Source organism: Bidens hawaiensis, unplaced genomic scaffold (genome assembly GCF_021521415.1).
Source record: "Bidens hawaiensis isolate Kalapana, Puna unplaced genomic scaffold, B.hawaiensis_p1.1 tig00050196_1, whole genome shotgun sequence".
NCBI lineage: Eukaryota > Viridiplantae > Streptophyta > Magnoliopsida > Asterales > Asteraceae > Bidens > Bidens hawaiensis.
The window spans coordinates 74,507-98,613 of record NW_027498998.1 but is presented as its reverse complement, the minus strand read 5'-3'; the positions used below and the strand labels follow the sequence as shown (position 1 = coordinate 98,613).

General features: G+C 42.9%; 2 protein-coding genes across 2 annotated transcripts; both read left to right on the top strand.

The window, feature by feature from the left end:
• Window positions 1-577: 577 nt before the first annotated feature.
• LOC143598436 (root phototropism protein 3-like) lies at window positions 578-17,713 on the top strand. Its single transcript, XM_077076648.1, has 5 exons — window positions 578-600; window positions 3,287-3,356; window positions 3,458-4,331; window positions 16,565-16,869; window positions 17,156-17,713. The coding sequence occupies exons 1-5, from the start codon at window positions 578-580 to the stop codon at window positions 17,654-17,656; spliced, it is 1,773 nt and encodes a 590-aa protein (XP_076932763.1). The 3' UTR covers window positions 17,657-17,713.
• A 3,224-nt stretch (window positions 17,714-20,937) lies between these two features.
• Window positions 20,938-23,080, top strand: LOC143598435 (protein AGENET DOMAIN (AGD)-CONTAINING P1-like). The gene is made up of 2 exons (XM_077076647.1): window positions 20,938-21,330; window positions 22,892-23,080. The coding sequence occupies exons 1-2, from the start codon at window positions 20,938-20,940 to the stop codon at window positions 23,078-23,080; spliced, it is 582 nt and encodes a 193-aa protein (XP_076932762.1).
• Window positions 23,081-24,107: the final 1,027 nt, after the last annotated feature.

Below are 24,107 nucleotides of genomic sequence, written 5' to 3'. Positions count from 1 at the left end.
GTGTTCTCGCCCCCAATCAACCAAATTTATAGGTCACTACATATGAGCTAATAAACTAAATTATAACTAAACTAATATATTAGTATACGTATACATTCAAATCTTGAGTCAATATATAATGATAATTACAGACAAACCAAGTAATGATTTCCTCCACCCATCATCAAATTCAAGATCCAATAGCCAATGGGCCATCATTAAAATTAATATTAAAGTATTAAACCATGTGTGGCTAATATTTAAACCACACTTTCCTGTTTAAATCTCCCTTTTTTATAAGTTAATGATTCTCAAATTTCTATATGTTTGTTTCATTCTATTCAAAACAATCTTATCAAAAAAAGAGGAACTACATGCCGGTAGAGGGCTGTTCGTGGTCCTAGGACTGGAAACGGGACCGAAACCATCAAAACTGGAACTCTTGACCCTGATTAAAATCCGGTTGGGGACTTCCATTATCAAATCCTTTAAGTTGAGAATTTGAGATCATGGTACCCTTTCAATGATTTCATTAAGAGACGGCCTTTGAACCAATTAGAGATAACATGTGTTTGGTTTATTAAAAAGTCGCATCTTAATGGTTCATGAACTTCTTAATGGGTAAGTTTAAGAACCATTTGAACCACTTCACGATTCAGCATGGACCCCTAAAAGAGTTTGTGGTGAAAACTAAGTAGTAATCCAACAAAATGTAAATGGAAAATATTTAAATGTGAGTAAAAACATTAAGAAGTTACAAATATAATCTCTACTGTTTGTTAATATCAATTACACTTTCTTGTTTGTTATGGATGGGAGTTTGGTGTTAGTTTACTTAAAATGATGATTATAGCGTTAGTTTAGAAAAGAAAAAATATTAACTACCAAACCACCAGATCTGGTCCCATATATGGTGGTGTGAGGTGTGATTTTGTCACGAATAATTGCATACATATTCGACACATCCGGTGAAGGCCATCAACGTTGTTTATGACTACTTCTGACTACTTTTTGACACTGTTTCAGCGTCCTTTTAGAAATACAAGCTCAACTAATGTATTGATCAAGGAATTGAGTATAGAAAATAAGGCAATCGAACATTGAAATTGTGTATTAATATCTTACATATATTCCTCATAGAAAATACAAGTCATTGTCCACATGCAAATTACATTTAATCGTGGCTACAAGGAAAAGCAAAACCAAACAAATCCAATGCACAATCTCTCAACTTCAAGAGCGACTACAACAAAAGCAATAATTAACAACAGATTAGCAACAATAATAAGAGTGACAACAACATCAACCAGAGAAGTAACCACTAACAATAGCGACAACAATATTAACAATATAAAAAAGTTGCATCACTAGCAACAAACAAGAGTAGTCGCAGTATCACCAGACAACTACATGGATTTTAGTGTCATCACGCTATTTGAACAATTACTTAAAACTGTATGAGACATAAAAGTATAGCTTGATACGAGTTAGAAGGCATGTGAGTTCAATGGGGCACCCCCCCCCCCTTTGCAAGGGTTCCAAGGGTGTTGCGCCTCTTGGTTGGGGTAGGCTAGGCCTAGGGGCAACCTCTCTGACGGGAAAATCGATGTTTTCAACCCGAACACAACCCATATATTTTATTGGTGTCAAAAACTTAATCTTGCCCTGCACACACTTAAATTTCGTGTAAGCTGAACGCAACTTATTAACCCACTTGTCTAAGAATGTCATATAGGCTGACGGGTTAACAATTACAAATCAAGTGATAAATGTGCTAATCTGGTTGACGAGTCACAACAAAATAGGTTTCACATGCCATAAATGGGTCGACCTTTTTAACTTAATGAGTTAAACAAGTCAATCAGAACACAAACATTTTACTAAACAAGTTGGATATGATAATTAAAACCTAGTTGTTTAATTTTTACACCGTATTTATGTCCTGTTAAGGAAACTTACCACATTTTAACCCCAAAATTAAGGAAACTTACCACAGTTAATAATATTTGTTGTTCTAGCTATGTAATCATTTCAGGAAACATCTATGTTTGTGATCCCACATTTCCAGATTGATGAGGTAGGTCCCAGCAGAGCCCAGTTGGACTCGCAAGACTCACCTCAAAGAGGGACGTCTGCGCAGTTGGACCCGCAAGACTCACCTTCAAGAGGGACGTCTGCGCAAAAACCAAACTCGCAAGACTCACCTTGAAGAGGGACGTCTGCGCAAAGACCAACTGGATCCGCAGGACCCACCATGCTCAGAGACGCGACGTCCTTACGCGCAGTACGCAAGCTGTTCCCGCAGGAAAAGCCTCCCAATGGTGACGTACTCCGCCTGTTCCCGCAGCTACGGATACTAGCCATCAGGGAAGGCTACCCGCACAGCAAGGCTACACGCACAAGACACTAACTCTCAAATAATTCAGTAATGTCACCTGAAGAGGGAATGAGCAAGCCGGGAATACTCCCGCCCAAAGCCGGGAATTCTCCCCCCAAATGAGCCAGTCCGTACGCTACTGGAGGACCTTTTGTACTATACCTGCCAAGGTATGGACAAAAGATCTGACCAAAGCTGCGACAGCTCACTGACAACAGTACGACGAGCAGCACGCTCTAGTACTTAATGTCACTATCAGCCGCTGCCTACTCACCAAACCTTGTCGTGGCACGTACATAGCCTGCAGTTGGTGGAAAAGGAATAGTACACAGCCGGCCATGTCACTATCAGCCGCTGCCTACCCACCAACCACCAGCACGGCACGTGCGTAGCCCACAGTTGGTAGAAAAGGAATATTATACAGCCGGCTGTACCTTCTTGGACACTTACCTTCGGCTATAAATATTCCAACACCTTGGAACGGTATGATCATCTTATATCTTGTCATCACATCTTATATCTTCATATATTATCTGATATCTGCTCTAGTCATTTCTCTTAATATACACTTATATTCAAGAGCAATCTAGTCTGATTCTCACGCCGGAGGGTGGTCACAAGGAGGTACCCCCCCTTCTCAGTGACGAGCTCACGGTGTCTGTTTTGCAGGTCATCAGAAGAACAACCATCTTTGCCGAACCTAACCCTCGTGGAAAACATCTATTTAACCCCCAGATTATCCGTAATCTGCCGGGGTCGATTAGTGTTTCTTCACAGATACATACATTCCTGTGGGGCTTCCCTTTCTTTGTTTTATTTTATCATCAATCTTGGTAAGCAAAATATATTAATTCAATCCCATATATGTTCAAATTAAATAAGCAAAATCTGGTTAATTAATTCTATTAACATTTCTTGTTATATAAACAGGTATGTTTTAACTGATATCCCGAGTGATTTGATGGTTCAAGTTGGTGAATTTAGCTTCCATTTGCATAAGGTAAAGACTTTATAAAAGTTTAATGAATTTGGTTTTTATTTTAAAGATAATCTAATCATTAACTAATGCTTTTTGTTTATTATTTAATTTAAATTTCCAAGTTTCCACTACTTTCTAAAAGTGGGAAAATAAACAGAATGATGTATGAATCAAGAGAAACTGAATTGAGGAAGGTGAGTCTGAATGAATTGCCCGTTGGGCCCGAAGCATTCGAGCTAGCAGCAAAGTTCTGCTACGGGGTCGCGATTGATCTGACAGCCAGATCAATCGCGGCCCTGAGATGCGCAGCAGAACATCTCGAGATGACAGAGGATCTTGAAGAGGGAAATTTATTCGTTAAAACGGAAGCTTTTATAAACTATGTGGTGTTATCTTCATGGGAAGATTCTATTTCGGTGCTTAGAAGTTGCGAAGAGTTGTCTACATGGGCCGAAAACCTACAAATCGTTAGGCGGTGTAGCGAATCGATTGCTTGGAAAGCGTGTGTGGACTCCACTGGTAACCCCAAAGGTTCGGCTCCGAATACCAGTCCTGATCGGTGGTGTGAAGATGTTTTGGTTCTTAGAATCGATCATTTTGTTCGGGTTATTACCGCGGTCAAAGTCAAAGGGATGAAGCACGAATTGGTCGGTGCTGGGATCATGCATTACGCGATGAAGTCGCTTCCTGGAATGATGAAAGATGGTTCACCCGGTCCAGGTGAAGATGGTGGTGCGAGTAAATGGAATTGTGGGCCGCGTGCGATCACAGCAGCGAAAAGAGATGACCCTTATTCCAGCCTTGAAAGAAAAGATCAAGGAACGATTGTCAAGAGCTTAATTAGCATAATCCCACCACAAAACGATAGTGTTACATGTAGCTTTCTGTTGCGGTTGTTAAAAGTCGCGAATATGGTTAATGTGTCTCCGGCTTTGGTTATAGAGCTTGAGAAACGAGCTGGGATGCAGCTCGAAAAGGCTAATGAAGAAACACTAAGTGACCCCGGGCAGATTACGGATAATCTGGGGTTAAGTAATGTTTCCCACTAGGGTTAGGTCCGGCAAAGAAGGATGTTCTTCAGATGACCTGCAAAACAGACACCGTGAGCTCGTCACTGAGAAGGGGGGGTTCCTCCTTGTGACCACCCTCCGGCGTGAGAATCAGACTAGATTACTCTGAATATAAGTGTATATTGAGAGAAATAGCTAGTGAAGGTAAAATACCAGATGATAATACCGTTCCAAGGTGTTGGAGTATTTATAGTCGAATGTAGGTTTCCAAGCAGGTACAGCCAGCTGTATAATATTCCTGTTCTACCAACTACGGGCTACGCACGTGCCATGCTGGTTGGTGGGTAGGCAGCGGCTGATAGTGACCAGGCCGGCTGTGTACTATTCCTTTTCCACCAACTGCAGGCTATGTGCGTGCCACGACAAGGGTTGGTGAGTAGGCAGCGGCTAATAGTGACAAACAGTACTAGAGCATGCTCCTCGTACTGTTTGTCGGTGAGCTGTCACCCTGTGATTGGTTCATGGGCTGCTTTGGTCAGATCTTGTCTATTTTGTCCATACCTTGGCAGGTATAGTACAAAAGATCTTCCAGAAGCATACGGACTGGCTCATTTGGGCGGGAGTATTCCCGCCTTGCTCATTCCTTCAGGTGACACTGAATTATTGAGTTAGTGCCTTGTGCGTGTAGCCTTGCTATTAGTGCGGGTAGCCTTCCCTGATGGCTTGTATCCGCAGCTGCGGGGACAGGCGGGGTACTTCACCATTGGGAGGCTTCCCCTGCGGTAACAGCTGGCGTACTGCGCGTAAGGTCTTCATCTCTGAGCATGGTGGATCCTGCGGAACCAGTTGGTCCTTGCGCAGACGTCCCTCTTCAAGGTGAGTCTTGCGGGTCCAACTGGGCTCTGCTGGGACCTACCTCTTCAAGTCCCCCCAGTCCAATGTTCTTCTCCTGAATTGTTAATAAGTGAGGTGAACTTTGGACTTAAGCAAGGGTTTTTGAAAAGGATTTAGTTTTTAGGTTGTCCGTGGGGATTCTTCCCGCGGTTTCCCTAATGTCACGTGCAGAAATTCCCGACTTTTCTGCTTGATCTTTGGGTATGATGCAGGTAGGTGTGTAACCTCCTCGCAAGTCAGGAGCGTTAAGTTTCACTTGTGTAGATTCTCCACGAGGTTTTGGTAGTTTTAAACATAGTGATCAATTATGTTAAAGAACCAATTCCATCCTGGAGCTTCAAACAATCTATTTCTCAATGTTCCCGCTATGCGGGGATCTTATTTCCCTTTCCGCAAGCATGGCCCAGAAGATCCTTCTTGGTTTCAATTCCCTGCGAGTGCTAAATATGTGAAGGGTTTCGCCTTGACACTGTACCCGCACTCGTCTTATAGTTATCTTACTTCCAAGGTATTCTTGGCGTCCATTCCCTGCGGGTGCTAAGTATGTGAAGGGTTTTGCCTTGACACTGTACCCGCACCTGTCTTATAGTTACTTGGTTGCCCAGGTAAGGGAGGTATATTCCCTCTTATTTTTGAATATTTTTGAATCTTTTTGAAATTCGAAGAGTTGGTGAAAGGATAAGAACAGTCCAAACTGTTGAAACGTCGTCCGCCGGTTTCTTCTGACAGTCAGGACGTGCAGGAAGTTATAGCGACGTGATAGTACATGGTCATTCCAGACACTTTTTCAGGCGCTTGGGCGCGATTTTTTGGGCGCGTGGGTGTGGATTTTACGGCGCGCGTCCCGTCAACAGCTGTTGCCAGCTTGCTTTTTCCACGTGTCATAGTTTCATTGCACCAGCTCTTTTCTCTCTCCTCCGCATTAAATTCATCGCATTCATTGCGATGAGTATATAAAGGGGGAGAGGGTCCTTTGTAATCCACACTTTCACTTCTATCTTCTCCTTCTAAGCGATTTCCGGCGAATATTCTTTCTGAAATCGTTCTTTACCTCCAAAACATGTCGTATACTCATGATCCAGAAGCTATCGTCGAGGAGTCTGACTTGTATGTCGAGAACCCGACGTCTTCGTCCGATAAGGACGATAAGAGCACTGCTGGCGAATGCCAGTGTGCTCTTCCCATCGAGCTCTACCGGTACATCGTCCGGAAGTTCATGCTCGAGCCGTTCGAGCCTGAGTTTCCGGAGCCACACCAGACGGTGTACGATGCCCCCAAGGGCAAAATAGGGGTATATGCCGCCTTCTTTGTCTATGGGAATCTTAGGTTCCAATTGACGAAGTTTGTATACCGTGTTCTGAATAGACACGGTGTGCACCTGACGGAGGTACACCCAATGGCGATCGCCAAGATTCGCCATTTTGAGTGGGTGTGCCTCATTCTTGGCGTGGATCCCCACATCGACCGCCTGATGACCTTCTACTCCTGGAGGTGCATCCAAGGCTGGTACACCCTGGTCACCCGGATCAAGGGTTTGAAGATCTGCGCTACCGAGCGCGGTCTTCGGTCTTGGAAGCGGGAGTTCTTTTACATCTCTGCCCGTGTCGTCCCTATAGCGATGACATTTAAGAACGGGAGAGCTCTCCCCAGCCTTCACGCCTCCAACTACCAGGAGGCGGAATAGTTCTCCAAGATTTCCCGGATCCAGACTCCGGTTTACCGCTTTCCGGAGTCCGGGATGGTGATGCTTGGTATGAGCAGGGTGTGGAAGGATGCTGGGGCGGATGCACCACAGATTCCCATCGTACTTGAATACGGTTTGAACTTTATCCCTTACGGTATGCTCCGTCTTCTTTGTTGATTTAAGGTTTTTTCTAACTGTTTTTTCTTTTTATTTCAGAGGGAAATGACTTGCAGTCCCTCCTGCATCCGCGGGAAGCTGACGGTCCTGCTCGGTTGGGTACTCGCGCTCTTGACGAGAACGATTTGCCCATCCTTGCGCAGACTGCGGATCGGTTTGTGGAGGCCTACCCGCCAGGCCACGAAATACTGAGCGCCACGCGGCCAGGTAAAAGACTATTTAACCCTCGCCCTTTGAATGCTAAAACCTCTGCCGGAATTCCTCTAATCTTGTCATCTTCTGATGAGGAATCCGCAGATGGTCCTTTTCTTGCGCGGAAGAAGAAAGCTGCTGGCGGGAAGGGCAAGGCGAAGGTAGCCTCCACCGCCGACCCGGTGAACCGGTCTGAGTCAGAGACCGAGAGTGAAGAGGCGGCGGGGAACCCAGGTGGTGTTGAGACCACTGCTCCGGAGGTTGAAACGGCTGTCACCTCCGAGCAGCCCAGGACGACGATGGTAAGCGGTACGAAGAGGCCGGCTCCATCGGGTTCGTCCCCGCCTGTTCGCACCTTCAGGCTCAAAAAGACCCGTAAGTGTTCATAACTTTAACTTCATATCTTTCCGCTATTATACTTATATACCTTGTCTTCGTGCAGGCGTGGATGCTACGGCATTCCAAAGTGGAGCGGGAGGGAGCAGCTCTGGACCCATGAAGGTAGGTTTGGTCAACCTACCCGAGGCGATGACCCAGGCGGCTACGCCTGCTTGCAGTACTGGTTCAGTTGCTCATCCAGTTGAGCCAACTGTTCCAGCTGTAACCTTATCCCCGCCGGCCGTCAGTGCCATTTTCACAGAATCCATCACTGAGCCGGCGGTGATTTCTCTTGCGGGTTCTTCCGCAGCCGCGGCCACGGTTGTGAGTTCACCTCCGGTTAGTTCACCTCCGTTGGTTTCCACCGCGGCAGCCTCCACAATACCTCCTCCAGCGCCTGCGACTATGGCCTGTCCTTCAGGTACGTTTGGGGTTGGGGCGTCTAGCCAATCCTTGCCTCCTTCCCGTCTCCTTGACCTTTTGGATGGATATCCCTTAGGTTCTGGTGATGGGTTTGGTGGCTATCGGCCTGTTGTCGACCCTACAGGTGGCCTGTTGTCGACCCTACAGGTGCTTAGGGTTATTTTGGCCTATATCCCTTTCATCATTTCTTTCTCTTAACTGTTTTTTGTTTTATTGCAGTTCGTGATTCCAACGAGGTGTACGCTCCTCGGTGGAAGATCCGCCGGGGAACGACCCTCCGGACTGCTGAGGACTGTGTCGAATGGGTGCGTCACGCCGCCCCAAGCGGTGCGCTGGGGGAGGCCATGGCCAGCTACCCAGAAGGTAGGCTGTCCAACGAGCTCCGAATCCTTCTCGCCCGGATGCAGCCGCGCGTCGAGCTACTTTGTCGTGAAAACGACAAGTTAAAGACGGCGCGTAGCCTTGAAGTGGCTCAGGCGCGGGCTATCCGGGAGGAGAATGCGAAGCTTGCCGCCGTTGCTGCGGAAAAGGAGAAGGCCTTCAAGGCCCTTGAGGTTGACGTTCAGGCTCGTCTGGAGGCCCGTTCAAAGGCTGCCCAAGCTGTTAACGAACAGCTTCGGCTGGCCAAGGAAACTGCATGGAACGCAACCGAGAGGGCCACCAAGGCTGAAGCTGTTGCTGAGCCTCTACGCATCGAAAATGAGGAACTTAAAGCCAAATTAGAGAGGCTCCAGCAGGCTCATGATGCCTTGGCCATGGAAGATGCCAAGAAGCTCCAAGAGATCTTGGACCAGAGGGGGGTGCTTGACCACACTGAGCGTAAGCTAAAGGGCGTTGAAGAGGCTGCAGCCAAAGATGTGTTGCTTGCCAACCTCACAAAGAACGAAGCCGAACGCACCCGTAATGAAGCTCAAGTTGCCCTCCAGGAGGCTCTGGTTGCCAAGGAATGGCTTCTTCGAGAAGCGTTGTCGCAGGTATGCGCAGCTTCCTAACTTCTAACTTCTTTACGCTTTTCCTTACTCTTGAGTTTTTGACAAACTTCTGTTTTGTAGGTTGTGCATCGGGTGTTCACGAACACATCATATGACGATGCGATGAGCGCAACCCTCAACGCTTCTCATGAGGATGGGGAAAAGGCTGGCTTCCTGCTTGGTCTAGGGTTTGTTGAACAAGGCATCCCGCCTTCCAACTTCCCTCTTTACAATGTGGATACTGAAGCTGCGTATGACCAAGCAGTGAATCAGTATGCTGCCTTCCCGCATCCGGTGGTGGAGAAGGTGAACGAGATTGCTGCTGCTGATGATGGGCTAGCTATCCTTAAAGCTTTCCTTGAACCGCCACACACTACTGATGGTGCGGGTCCAAGTGGAAGTGGTCCTGAAGCTTGATCCTTTAGATCCCTTTCCACCATTAGAGTAGATTTTTATTTTTGTATAGCTTCTTTTGTATGCGGGTATGTACCCAGCAATCTTTGTAATATTTGAATTTCAATGGAATAAAGATTATTTGCTAATGCCTTGCCTTGTTTATTTCACGCATATTTTGATTTAACTTAGCAATTTCTTTAGTACTTAGATAAGTTAATTTTTCAACGTGGCAGATAATAAGTTAAAGTTTTGCTTCCTCTTTCGTGATTGTGCGGATAAGACCGTCACTTGCACTTAGTAGGATGTCCAAACTTTACCTATATCTGACCTGCGTGAAAGTTTTCCTCATCTTTTCCTTTGAATTTTTCTAAGTGTTTTGAATAAGTTAACCTTTCGACGCGCGGTTGCCAATAGGTCAATGTTCAGTTTCCTTTATCATGATTGTGCGGGTAGGACCGTCACTTTCGTTTATTGGGATGACTAAACTTCACCTATAGCTGACCTGCGTGAAGGTTTTCCTTCGAAATTTTTACCGTTTTATGTGTTTATGCGGATTTTGCCGCCTTCCACACGCAACGACTTACTTCTTCCCATATTTATGCGGTGAATACCGGCATATCAGCGTGGGAAGTTCATAAGTATAAAGGTAAGGCTATCAACACAATGTGAAAAGAGAATCATTTCCATTAGAAGTGGCTCTAGGCCTTTTCTTTACAAGTTTGGAATTGATCTACATGTAACATTTGCGTAATTGAGCTCCGTTCCATGTTCTTGGGATAGGAGTGCCATCGAGCCTTTCGAGCCGGTATGCACCTTTTCCCAAAACTTCTTTGATAATGTATGGTCCTTCCCAGACCGGTGCCAGTTTTCCCGGGCGCTATTGGTTTGAAGCCTCGTTGTTACGCAATATGTAGTCTCCTACATTGAAGTTGCAGAGTTTTACCCGCGTGTTGTAATACTTCTGCATTTGTCGCTTGTAGTTTTCTTCACGCGCTGCGGCTAAGTCTCTGCGCTCCTCGGTTAGCATAAGGTCTAACCGTCTTTCCGCATCATTGTCTTCTGGCTGAATCAAGACCCTTGGTGAGGGTAAACCAATTTCGACGGGGACCATGGCTTCAGTGCCATAAGTGAGGCTGAACGGGGTTTCTCCCGTACTGGCCTTTTTCAGCGTTCTGTTTGCCCAAAGGACGTGTGGAACTTCGTCTACCCAGCCGGATCTGTGTTCCAGGAGTCTTTTCTTTATGCCTTCGACGATGCTTTTATTTGCTCTTTTCACCTCACCGTTACCTTGCGGGTGTGCCACTGAGGTAAAGGTGTGGGTGATTTGAAGTTCTTCTAACCACTTTTGTAGCTTTTTGTCAGCAAAGTTGGTGCCGTTATCACTCACCAAAGTCTGTGGAAGTCCAAAACGACAAATAATAAATTCCCAAATAAATTTTTTAATATGTTTTGCGGTTGTTTGGGCTAAGGGTTTTGCTTCTATCCACTTGGTGAAGTAGTCGATGGCTACCACTAGGAACTGAACGTTTCCTGCTGCTGTAGGAAATGAGCCTGTCACATCGATGGCCAACTTCTGAAATGGCCATGAAGAGGTGACTAGAACAAGCTCATTCTTCGGGCGATGCGTGTTGGGTGCGTAGAGCTGGCAAGACCTACACTTTCTGATGTATGTCAGCGCATCCATATGCATCCCCGGCCAAAAGTATCCCGCGCTGTTTAGCTTAGCTACAACAGCGCGTGGACCTGCGTGTATTCCACAGATGCCTTCGTGTACTTCCCTTAGGAGGTAGTCAGCATCTTGGTTGTCCACGCATCTTAAGAGTGGGCCAAGAAAGTTACGTCTGTAAAGGATGTCATCAATGAGTTGATAGTTTAATGCTTTACAACGTATTTTTCTTGCCTGTGTTTTTGACTCTGGTAGTATACCCGCTGCAAGGTAATTTATTATTGGTGTCATCCACGTTTCTGTACCGGTTTGGATGACACAAATTTCCTTGTGCGGGACTGATGGTGCATCAAGGAGTTCAATGCGGATGTCCTTTCCCAAATGGGTGAAGGCTAATGATGCAAGCTTGCTTAACGCATCCGCAGATTTGTTTTCGCTACGCTTGACGTGTATGACTTTACAATCATTAAAATCGCGCATAAGGGTTTTTGCTTGTGCGAGGTACAGGGCCATTGTGTCGTTCACGGCCGTGTACGTTCCGTTTATCTGATTGGCTACTAACATGGAATCTACGTGGGCTTCCAAGTTTTTCACTCCCATTTTACGCGCAATTCTCAGCCCTGCCAAGAATGCTTCGTACTCGGCTTCGTTATTCGTACATTGAAAGTCCAGTCGAATAGCGTAAGTGTATTCTTGGCCTGCTGGGTTGGTTAATTTCAACCCTGCGCCTGAACCCTCGTTGTTGGCTGCTCCATCAGTGTAGAGTCGCCAGACATCATTGATGTCCTGTGCTGGGGAGGGTTGAGCCTCCTACTGGCACTCTTTCTCCCGCGAAGCGAGGACTTCTGCAATAAAGTCGGCCAGGACCTGGCCTTTCATAGCTGGTCTTGGCTTGTACTTTATCGCATATTCCCCCAACTCAATTGCCCATTTGGCTAGACGTCCCGATAATTCGGGTTTGCCTAGAACGTTTGCGAGTTTGAAGTTGGTGAGAATGGTGATTGGGTGACCCTGGAAATATCGTCTCAGTCTGCGTGAAGCTTGTACAAGTGCTAAGACTAATTTTTCCAAGGTGGAGTACCGGGTTTCTACGTCTGTTAGGACACGGCTAACATAGTAAATAGGCATCTGGATACCTTTCCGCTCTACTAGCAGGACTGCCCAGATTGCTCTATCTGTGGCAGAAAGGTATATGATTAATTCCACCCCCGCTTCTGGTGCTGTGAGCGTTGGGAGTTTGATCAAGCATGACGAATTTCCTGAAAAGCTGCTTCCGCTTCTGGTGTCCAACGGAAGTGCGTTTTCTTTAAACAGTTTCTCAATGTTGACACGAATGGGAACGACCTATCCGCATAGTTTGACAAAAAGCGGTTAAGTGCGACTAGGCGTCCATTCAGTGTCTGAGCTTGCTTGATGGTAGTAGGTGATTCCATTTTGATAATGGCTTCGACCTTTTCAGGGTTCGCTCTGAAGCCATCTTTAGTAACAATGACTCCCAAGAACTTCCCTTCTTCCATCCCAAAGGAACACTTGCTCGGGTTGAGCTTCATGTTTATCTTTCTGAGCGTGTTGAAAGTTTCTTCGATGTCTTTCAACATCGCTTCTGGCTCAGGGCTTTTGATGACCAAATCATCCATGTAGACTTCCAAGTTTCTCCCAATTTGGGCATGAAACTCTTTGTCCATCAGGCGTTGGTATGTGGACCCTGCATTCTTAAGTCCGAATGGCATCATTTGATAACAAAATGTGCCATCGGGCGTCCGAAATGCGGTTTTGTCCTGATCATCTACAGCCATGTGGATTTGATGGTACCCCTTATATGCGTCAAGGAAGCATTTAAGGCGAAACGGTGCTAAAGAATCCACTTTGAGGTCAATTTCGGGTAACGGGTAACAATCTTTGAGGCATGCTTTGTTTAAATCTTTGAAATCTATACACATGCGCCATTGTTTGTTAGCCTTCGGTGCCATAACGGGATTTGCAACCCATGTTTGATATCTACTAACGCGTACGATGCCCGCGTCAAGGAGTTCCTTGACTTGGGTTCTACACGTGTTAGCCTGTTCCGCCCCCATTACTCTGCGCTTTTGTATGACTGGCGTAAAAGCCGGGTCACACTTGAGCTTATGCTTAGCTTTACTTCGAGGTACACCAGTCATGTCAGCTGGTGTCCACGCGAAGATGTCAGCGTTTCTCTGTAGTAAGCGTTTGAGTAAGGTGCGCGTAGGATCAGCGATTGTTGGGCCAATTGTAACAGCCTGGTCGGGGTATTTGCCATTGAGGGCCCATTTTTCTGGTTCGGTGATGGTTGGTTTAGCCATCTTTGGTTTGGGTTTAGATGAGACGGATGCGATGCATACCTGGGGGATACCGGTGATCATCGCTACACCTTTAGCAGTTGGCCATCCCATCATGCCGTGGACTGAAGATACCACGGCGTTAAATCTTGCCATCCCGTCTCTCCCGAAGAGAATGTCGTATGTGTGATGTGGCTTCCTCATTACGACGAAGTCCACGTCTTCTGTGCGGGAGTATTTCCCGTCCGTGAGAATGACGGGGAAAGATAGGATACCCAGGGGGGTGTTTGTGCTGCCGTCGAACCCTTCTATTGAGGCGTAAACCGTTTCCAGGCGTTCTTTGTCTTCTTCGTCTAGCTTGTCGAAGAACTGCATGTACATAACCGTTGACGAGGCGCCGTTGTCAGCAAGAGTGCGGGAAGTTATGTAATGCCCCAGCTGGCTTTTGATGACGATAGGGCCTTCCTTGCTGGGTCCTCCTGGCACTCGCGGGAAGCGCACCTCAGCTTCCTTCCATTCGCATGGTTCTGTCGTTCGTCTTTTTCTTCCTCTGATGTTGCCATGAACCATGTGGATGCTGATGTCAACGGGCTTTCGTCCATTGCCTTTATACCGGTTATCATTCCTTCCTCCATTCTTGATTGATGCCACAAGGTGTGCAAGTCTTCCATCCTTGACGAATGTTTCCACAATATCTTTCAAGGATGTACACTCCTCTGTACTGTGACCCTTTGTCCCGTGGAAGTCACAGAATTTGCTCTGATCCGCATTAGGTCGTTGCTGGATCATTGGAGCTTTTGGCCATGGGAGTTTTTCGGTGGCAAATATCTCCGTGACGCTTTTGGTGAGTGGCGTCCACCGGTGTTTTCGGCTTGAAGGGTGCGTGTTATCCCTTCCGCCAACAAGAGGGCGAGAGCTGGATGAGGTGTCAAAGTTTACCCTTGACTGCCAAATACCTAGCTTCCTCTTTTTGTTCTGCCGGGCGATCCGAACATTGTTTTCTCTGGTCCTCTGCGTGTAGAGATGTGTACTCTGGGGAAGGTCCCTACCCAGTTGCTTCTCCGTCTCGGCAAAGCGCTTGGCCGCCGTCATGATGGCATCCCATGTGGATGGCATGCCGTCCTTACCCGTCAACGTGCGGATAAGCTCTGGGTATTCGGCACCCTGGATGAAAGCGGCGCGAACAAGATCTTCACTTATGTCGCCCAGACTCAGCTTTTTGGAGTTGAAGCGAGTGATGAAGTCTAGTAAAGATTCATCTTCCTCTCTCACGCAGTTAAGGATCGTCCACTGCTCTTCAGTATATTTCCTCTGTTGACTGAAGTGTTGGTTGAACTTTTGTTGAAAGTCCGCCCAATCATAGATGTGGTGGACCGGTAAACGATCAAACCACGCCCTGGCCGCTCCAACCAGCGTCATTTGGAACATATAACACCACGTGGGTTCCGTCCAGTTACTGACGGTTGCCCCCGCTATGAATCTGTTCAAGTGATCGTCTGGGTCGGATAGACCATCATAAGTGCCGATGTTGGACATCTGTTTGGCACTTCTCAGGGCGATTGCTTCCGCAATGTCCCTTGCAAACTTAGACTTTCCCGCATTTGCGGCAGTTGGTCTAAAGGTTTTGGAGAAGTCACGTGGGTTTCCTCCCGCGTTCCTTGGTTTGAAGGTTTCTCCAAAATTCCTTCTTGGTTGGAAATCCGTTTCCTTACGCTTCCCTTTCGCCCTGTGGCGAGGGTTTGCGTCGGTGTCGGATTCCTCCCGATCATCGTCCGAGTACTCGCACTCACTGTTCATGTTGAGCTGTTGTCGAGTATTTCCGAATTCGTCAGCCTGTTGGAGTGAACGCAAGCGTTCATCCAACTCAGCTTGGAACTCTTTCTGACGTGCTTCGGCCCACGCCTTAACTTGATCGAGTGTTTGGCGAGGGAGCCTCGCCTGTTTCTCCAACTGGGCATCAGTGAACCCCAGTGAAATATTGTTTACTGCACTTGCCCCGGCTTAGGTAACCGGGGTAGTGTTCGTAAAATTTGTATAACCGCCGGTGTTCCCCCCCAGTAGCTGGGGTTGTTGTTACCGGGGTTTCCTAGTCACTTACTGGCCTTGGGACCGGAGTAACGTTAACCATTTCTTCAAAAATTTTGAAAAAACTGAGAATTAGTTCTAGCTTTTATGCACGAATGGCGCCAATGAAGAAACACTAAGTGACCCCGGGCTGATTACGGATAATCTGGGGGTTAAGTAATGTTTCCCACGAGGGTTGGTCCGGCAAAAAAGGATGTTCTTCAGATGACCTGCAAAACAGACACCGTGAGCTCGTCACTGAGAAGGGGGGGTTCCTCCTTGTGATCACCCTCCGGCGTGAGAATCAGACTAGATTACTCTGAATATAAGTGTATATTGAGAGAAATAGCTAGTGAAGGTAAAATACCAGATGATAATACCGTTCCAAGGTGTTGGAGTATTTATAGCCGAAGGTAGGTTTCCAAGCAGGTACAGCCAGCTGTATAATATTCCTGTTATACCAACTACGGGCTACGCACGTGCCATGCTGGTTGGTGGGTAGGTAGCGGCTGATAGTGACCAGGCCGGCTGTGTACTATTCCTTTTCCACCAACTGCAGGCTATGTGCGTGCCACGACAAGGGTTGGTGAGTAGGCAGCGGCTAATAGTGACAAACAGTACTAGAGCATGCTCCTCGTACTGTTTGTCGGTGAGCTGTCACCCTGTGATTGGTTCATGGGCTGCTTTGGTCAGATCTTGTCTATTTTGTCCATACCTTGGCAGGTATAGTACAAAAGATCTTTCAAAAGCATACGGACTGGCTCATTTGGCGGGAGTATTCCCGCCTTGCTCATTCCTTCAGGTGACACTGAATTATTGAGTTAGTGCCTTGTGCGTGTAGCCTTGCTATTAGTGCGGGTAGCCTTCCCTGATGGCTTGTATCCGCAGCTGCGGGGACAGGCGGGGTACTTCACCATTGGGAGGCTTTCCCTGCGGTAACAGCTGGCGTACTGCGCGTAAGGTCTTCATCTCTGAGCATGGTGGGTCCTGCGGAACCAGTTGGTCCTTGCGCAGACGTCCCTCTTCAAGGTGAGTCTTGCGGGTCCAACTGGGCTCTGCTGGGACCTACATCTTCAGCTACATTGTCGGATCTTTTGATTCCGTGTTTTAATAAAAATGGGACGACGTATGATGTCGATCTTTGTCAACGACTTTTGGAGCATTTTTTAATTCAAGGACCGATAGATGTCTCGGGCCCTCTAACGAACCCGGTGGTGAATGCAAAACCGATAGTTGCTAGGCTCGTTGATAGTTATCTTGCAGAGGTTTCACGCAATGAAAACCTTTCGTTGACGAAGTTTCAAGCCTTGGCTCAGGCTTTGCCAGGATCAGCAAGAAGTTGCGATGATGGCTTATATTGCGCTATTGATTCTTATCTAAAGGTACTCATATTCTATAAAGATTGCATAACAACAGGCCGGATAGTTACAACTTAGAGTCTTAGACGGATCTTTGTCCCGCCCGGCCTGTTGTTTTAAGTGTGAATGGTTTGGTATTGAAATTTTTAGTTTAATAACAGATTTAAACTCTTTTAATCAAATCCAATGCATATATGCACCCAAATTAAGCCAAACATAAAATTCTATTTGAAGAATAGCAATTTATTTATATTTTTTTCTAATATGATTTAATAAGTTTTAAGTATCTAGTTACATGTTCTACTTGTAGGCTCATCCTATGCTCTCAGAGCATGAACGAACGAGGCTATGTCGACTCATGGACTGTCAAAAGCTCTCAATGGAAGCATGTGCACATGCTGCTCAAAACGAAAGACTTCCCGTTAGAATCGTGATCCAAGTCATCCTCTCTGAGCAAATAAAGCTCAATAACGCGTTAGCCAATGCCTCATCTCGTGACCACCACTACCAACCAGTTATTCCAAATACGAAAACATTACTCGAAGAAACACCACAATCGTTTCAAGACGGATGGGAAAATGCTAAAAAGGACATTAGTGCCCTCAAATTTGATCTAGAATCCGTCAAAACAAAGTACTTAGAGCTTCAACACGATATGGAGGGTCTGCAACAGCAATTCGATAAGGTAACCGACTTTAAACACAAATCGGCATGGTCAAGTAGTTGGAAAAAGTTGATCAAGATGACTAAGATTACAACGATTGAGAAAGCAGGAAGCGGGTCACCGGCCATAAAAACACCAAAAAGGTGAAGGAATTCGGTTTCATGAAGTTATGTTCGACCTTGGTTATGACCTCGATCAAGAGCTTATCTAGATGTGTTATCCCAAATGGTGATTAAAATGTTATCAGAATTATTACGTTTTTTTTTTTTTTTTTTATTACGTTTGCTTGCTCATATGTAGACTTGGGCAATCATTAGTTAACATAAAAAAAATGAATTTCTGATTGTTAGCCATTTCTCTTTTCATCTCGAAATGCATTTGTTGTTTGTGATTACGGATCTGTGAATCTATATTTGATTAAATGCATGCTGACGTTCAATACTTAAATGGAACTGAATCAGCAACCACCTAGCATTAATTTAGGAAGTAATCCCATGTTTCCATGATTTTGCATGCATGTAGGTAGTGGTAGCAGTTAGTCACTTTTCTTGATTTCAAGCTAGAAGAATAAAGTGTATCTTAGGAATTTTTACTATTTAAAACATTGTAATTTCTATTTTGAAATATAAGAAAATTATTCCAAAATTTTAGTGTGTTCTTAATCTTTCTTCTTAGAGATTTACCCCCTCTACGGGTAGCTAACAAATATGTTCTTGAATATCAATGTGTTTTGTAAAAGTAAAGAACGAATAAATTATTTGTTCAAAGTGAAGACTTATGATCGGTGCAAGATTTGCAAGCAAAAAGCCAAAACCACTTTTCACTTGCTATGCGTTATGGACTCTAGCCAGGACGTTATTGGTGATACCTCAGCTACACGCTAACACCACCAAAGTGGGGCGCTAGAGAGGGCGCAGGGCAGGAACTTGGCTAGAAAAATAAAAAGTAACATTAGCATTCTGTTATTTATCTTTTTTCTATATATACAAAATCTCATCTTTAACCTTAAATTTTGTTCCTTAATTCCTCTGTATTCCATCTTACTCCTTAGTTCATCTCTATTTAATTAAACAAACACCACCTGATACTGACCGAACATCTCCCCCCCCCCCCCCCCCCCGATCACTTTAGCCTATTGTGGTTGTGGTGGGTGTGAGCCAATAACACCCCAAAAACATTTAATCCATTCCCTCCACTCACCACTAGCGGCCACAAACTAGGGCACCCCTCCCCCCACCAATCACGCACATCTGCTATAGTGTTCATGATCGACGTGGCAGCTAATCTAACATAGAAGAGGGATGTGTGCATTTTATTCGTCAATGATCCCTACTTCCTTGCTCAAGTGGTTAAGATGAGACACCCAAAAAATCCAATTTAAAAGGAAGAGGTCTTTTGTTCGTGTCCAACCTTTGACTAAAAAATATATGCTGTTGAGCTAGGAGGTTTTCTAGGTGATAACTTCAAATCCTATCTATTAACAACAATTTAAGAAAATGTTAAATAATTTTTTTATAATAATTTATATATATGTGAAAATATATAACCACTAGTTTGATCTAGTTATGAATGTGTATTTTTTAAAAAAAATGTTATAGATTCTTGTCTCAATTAAGACAAGGAGTGAAATATGTAGAAAAAATGTATTAGCTGTTAAAAAAAACACATGGAAATGTATTTAATTCATCATATTATTGATCTATGCTAGTTATTCGTATTTTTCTTGTTTTATGTTTCGTTTTAATTTTTACGACTTAACGTGCGTGAATGGTTCAATCTATTCAGGGCTATTTTTCATACGGTTTAACGTGTGTAATTCTAGTTGAAAAACATACTAAAAGAAAATAAATTGTTTTAATCCAATAAGATCGTAAGGGGAAAAAAACTAGACTGTTATTTGTTAAAGTAAACAAAAACATCCATTTTAATTAAATTCATTTGAAAATAAATATTTTAGTTATTTATGGAAAACTCCTGACATGCCAAAAGTGGCAACTTACCCGCTTATCGAGATGGGGCTGCGCTGGGTCTAGAACTCTACCTGGTTATCGAGATTACTCTACTCTACTCTACCATGCATGTAGGGCTGGAAGTTGGACAGACTAGGAACAGGCCTTGGCAATACAAAAAAAATGAAATAAATAAAAATTGAAAAATCTAGTACTCACATAGTTGAAAAATCAACAAAAAAAGTGCTAAATTAAAAAAATAAACTAAACTTTTAGCAATCTAGAACATACATAATCGAAGATTCGGCATAAAGCAATACTCTAGCCGCTGAGTTAAGTAGGTCATGTATCTTCATGAGAAAACCAAGAGTTGAATAAGTACTATCTTGTTGAAAAGTTCTACACATCTACCATTCCTCAACGAATTTCTTTAGACAAAGACTCTTTTTTTCTCTTTTTGAATGGTAAAGATTTCTCAAAACATATAGTGTGAATTAAACTCATTTTTGAATTGAAATTGAAATACTGATACAAGTTCTTCCTCTATGAATCAGATAGATTCATATCTGAAAGAGGTTAACAATAAGTTCTTTTAAAAATTGACTATTTGTCCATTTGTTAGAGGTGTTTCAAAAATGTCTGTGATTGATCTAGCAATAGCGTGGGATTCAAGTAGGTTAACTAAATGAGTCTCTTTTCAACAAAACACGAGTCTCCATAAACTGAATAAAAGAAGACTTAAGAAGGTTTTCGCTATTATGGGTAGGAATGGGAAGAGTGGTGTCAATTTAAATTTAATTAATTTACTTTAAAAGAAGGCGTAACGTGTAGTTGGTGTTTGTTATTCTGTTATAGCGACTTGCTAGTCCAAGTTTTGATAAATTCAACAGTGCAAAGAAAGAACTAAATTTAAAATGGAATTAACCATACCCAGAAATAGTTAATTTAGTCAATAGCAATAGCCTATTAAAAGATTCATGGCAGGTAAGAAAACATGGAATAAAGCGATGAAACGTAATTATTAATTAGATGTAGTGTGCCACAAAATAAAGTACGTCCCTTTATTTTCCAGCGAATTTTTTTTATTTTTTTATAAATATATTCAAACAACGTATTATTAAAAAAACTCATAAATTATTAAAAAAAACACACATTAATAAAAAAAACACATTAATATCTAAAAAAAGTTGAGAAGATGAATTGATTTTGGGTGAAGGTTTGAAGTTGTGGTATAAAAATGGGTGAAATGGGATATTATATAGGAAAAAAATTTTTTTTTTTTAATTTAATTAGAGCCCAGCGGCTCTTTTTCTAAAATTCAACAAGCTCCTCTCTCTCTTCTCCCGCTAAGAGGCTCACGCCTGCATGGATTTTCGCTTTAGCGCCCCCGTTAGCGCCCCGGTGGTGTGGTGTTAGCGCCTGGGGGGGCGAGCGGAGGGGCTCTAGCGCCCCCGTTGAAGCTCCACACCCCTCAGCCTAATGGGTTATGAAAGAGGTGATCGAGTGGAAGTTGCAAAGAAGGGAGATGGTTTCAAGGGCTCATACTACCCAGCAAACATCATCTCTCGTATCTCTAGCAACGAGTACATAGTCCAGTACAGGACCCTTGTTGAAGACGACAACTCTGGGCCCTTGAGAGAGATCTTATCCACTGACGTCATCCGGCCACAACCAAGGGAGTTTAACGTCACTGACTTCCGTTTGTCCGAGGTTGTTGATGCTTTTGATAACGACGGCTGGTGGGTTGGAAAGATTATAAAAAAAATGGAGTCGGATCAGGAATACTTGGTGCATTTTGAGAAGTTGGGTGAAAAGACGGTTTTTCCGTTTAACATGTTGAGACTTCATCAAGAATGGAAGGATTGTGTTTGGGTCTATTCCGACAAATAAGGTATTATGTTTTTTTAATCCTTATTTCAGGTTAAACTGATTCCCTATATGTGTTGTTCCTTGTGTAAGTTTTGGTGTGTTGTGTTTGATAGGGTTATAAAAGGTATGTTGACTTTCTGCAGGGTTAAAGATTAAAATGAAGGGCTGGGATAACGCGTAGGCAGCATAAGATCTTAATGACCATATGCTAATCTTTTTGTTGGTTGAACTTATCGTTTTGAGTTTATGAAGTGCTAGTGTTTATGTAATGAAGATTAGATTATAATGTTTTGGATGATGCATGCTTGTATAATATATTATTAACTATTAAGTCTTAAGACGGGTAAAGAAATGCCTTTTGAAAGTTATCATATGGGACTATGGGGCACCATGTTCATCTTAAGTTGGAATATTTTTAACATGACTCGTGTAGGAGCTCATCTATGAGGGGGCTTATTTGGGGCATAAACTGAATAATTTTTAGTTTCGGGCATTTTTTATTTAAGAAACTTATCATACTCTCTTTCCATTTAGGGGGTGTTTGGGATTCCTTATTTTACGTTACCTTATAAACTTTTCATTAAGTTAATAGGTTATAACATTGTAACTTATGTAACTTTTCCTCTCACATCAAAAGCAATCCTAAACACCTTTTTACTTTTCAAAAAGTTAATAAATTATAAGTTGGTAAAAATAAGCAATCCCAAACACCCCTTAATTTTGCTTTGGACGGACAACAATCAACTAAAAAGTTAATAGTCGTCGAAGGGGCAAAATGTGGTGATCCTTGTGGGGTGGGAGCTCTATTTTTCTTTTTTCAGTTTATATATTATTTATTATTAATTAATAATTAATATATAAGTTAATCTTTTCGTATTCCCCCCCAACATATACATCTCGCATACCTATGCTTATGTGATCACTTTTTTTTTCACATCTCACCCACAATAACTCATAGTCTACTAAGTCTAGCATTCACGTTCAATCCATTTAATTTTGTATGTGAGATTTTTATAATATAGTCAGTGGTTTAATGGGTTGTAAGTAGAGAAGAAAAAATGCAGTGATTTTTCTGTATATTTGAAAAACTAATTTTTACTTTATATAGTTTTTTTTAAATGATTGTGAGTTGAGAAATAGAAAAATATAAAGATAAAGACATAAAAAATAATATTTAATTGAAATGAAGAGAGAAAAATAGTAATTTTAGTGTAATTTTGAATTTGAAGATAACGGTAAAGCTGTGAGTGCTCTAAAATGTATAAAAACATGATTATAGATCGAGTTACAATTTGGTTAGCCCTTTTCGGCTTTATATGTATAACGTTACATATACTTTAATAAAAATCATTACACATTAAACATTATAATGGGCTGATCAAATTGCAATTAAAAAGGAATAAAAAGGCACGTAAACAAAAATTATAAATCTACATGTTACATAACAAATAAAACAAAGGAATTCAACATACATGTTCCAATACACAATTATCATAACAATCAAACATAACAAAAGTACATTATAGCAAGATGGATCATAAATGTAGCCTACATACGTATGTAGCTTCAAGGATGGACGGTTCCAGCTACGGGAGGAGAGAATATCCTGATGAAAGGCGGTATGGTGGAGGGTCCAGAAGGGGTGCCAATGGGAAAAGGGAAGTTGGGAATTGTGGGGATAAACGGTGGTAGTGGTAGTGGTAGTGACGGTACACCAGGCAAGCCAGGAAGTCCTGTGGATGGTGTAGGTTGAGGCAAAGGTGGTAGTGAGGGGTTCGAGGGGAAGGTCAAGAGACGTCGTGCCGAGGCGGTTTGGAGGTTGCTGGAGACAGCGAGAGCGGCTAGAAGGGTGAAGATTATGAGGGTGGTTGAAGCCATCTTTTGGGATGAAATTGTTGAAGAAATGGTATATTAGGGAGAGGTTATATATAGAGGATAGTAACGTTTGTAATTATTCTAAGCAAATATAAAAAAGATAATTACAGATATAAAGCATGATGAAAAAGTGTTATGAATTTAAAATTTACCATATGGTTTATTATTTTAGAAAATCGTTTAACTTAATCTCTTTATTAGAATTTTTTATAAATTTATATTTTAAATCTTCAAGTGGATATAAATTTTTGCTCTAGGATACTGTTCAGGTGGGTATAAACTTCAGTTTCTGTATATGCTGCTATTCAGATCAAACGTAGAACCTATAACTAATATTTAATTATAACTTTTTAAGATTATGTTAGAATTTGGATACATCTTGCACGACTATTAATCGATGTTACATGCTTTATCTATTACTAGGGTTCTAGATAAATGTTATCTAGATCATTCAGCATATAGTTAAATGAATCTAAATCGTTATATTTGTAATCGTCTCTTTATAAACGAGTTGTCTTGCACGTACCCTAACCGTCTGTATATGTCATCTTTCTTAAAAGAATTTAGTTTAAGAGTAAAATGATCATTAAACGTGGATTTAACAAAAGTTTAAGAGCCTTGGCAAATATTAAAAGTGAATCTATGTTTCTTTTTAAACTGAAAAAATGAAATATCAAAATCGTAAAATATACGTACATACTACATTACACAAGAACCATGTAGAGTTTACTCTTATTTAATTAATAATACTACCTTACATATTTATATGAAACAAGTGCATAATGTTTTATTGGTCAAAATAAGAACCTTTTGTTTGGTTGCTTTGTACAACCTAGATTCCAAAATCAATAAACATATGATATGACCTGCTGTTCAAAGATAAGAAAAAATAAAAGATAAGCAAA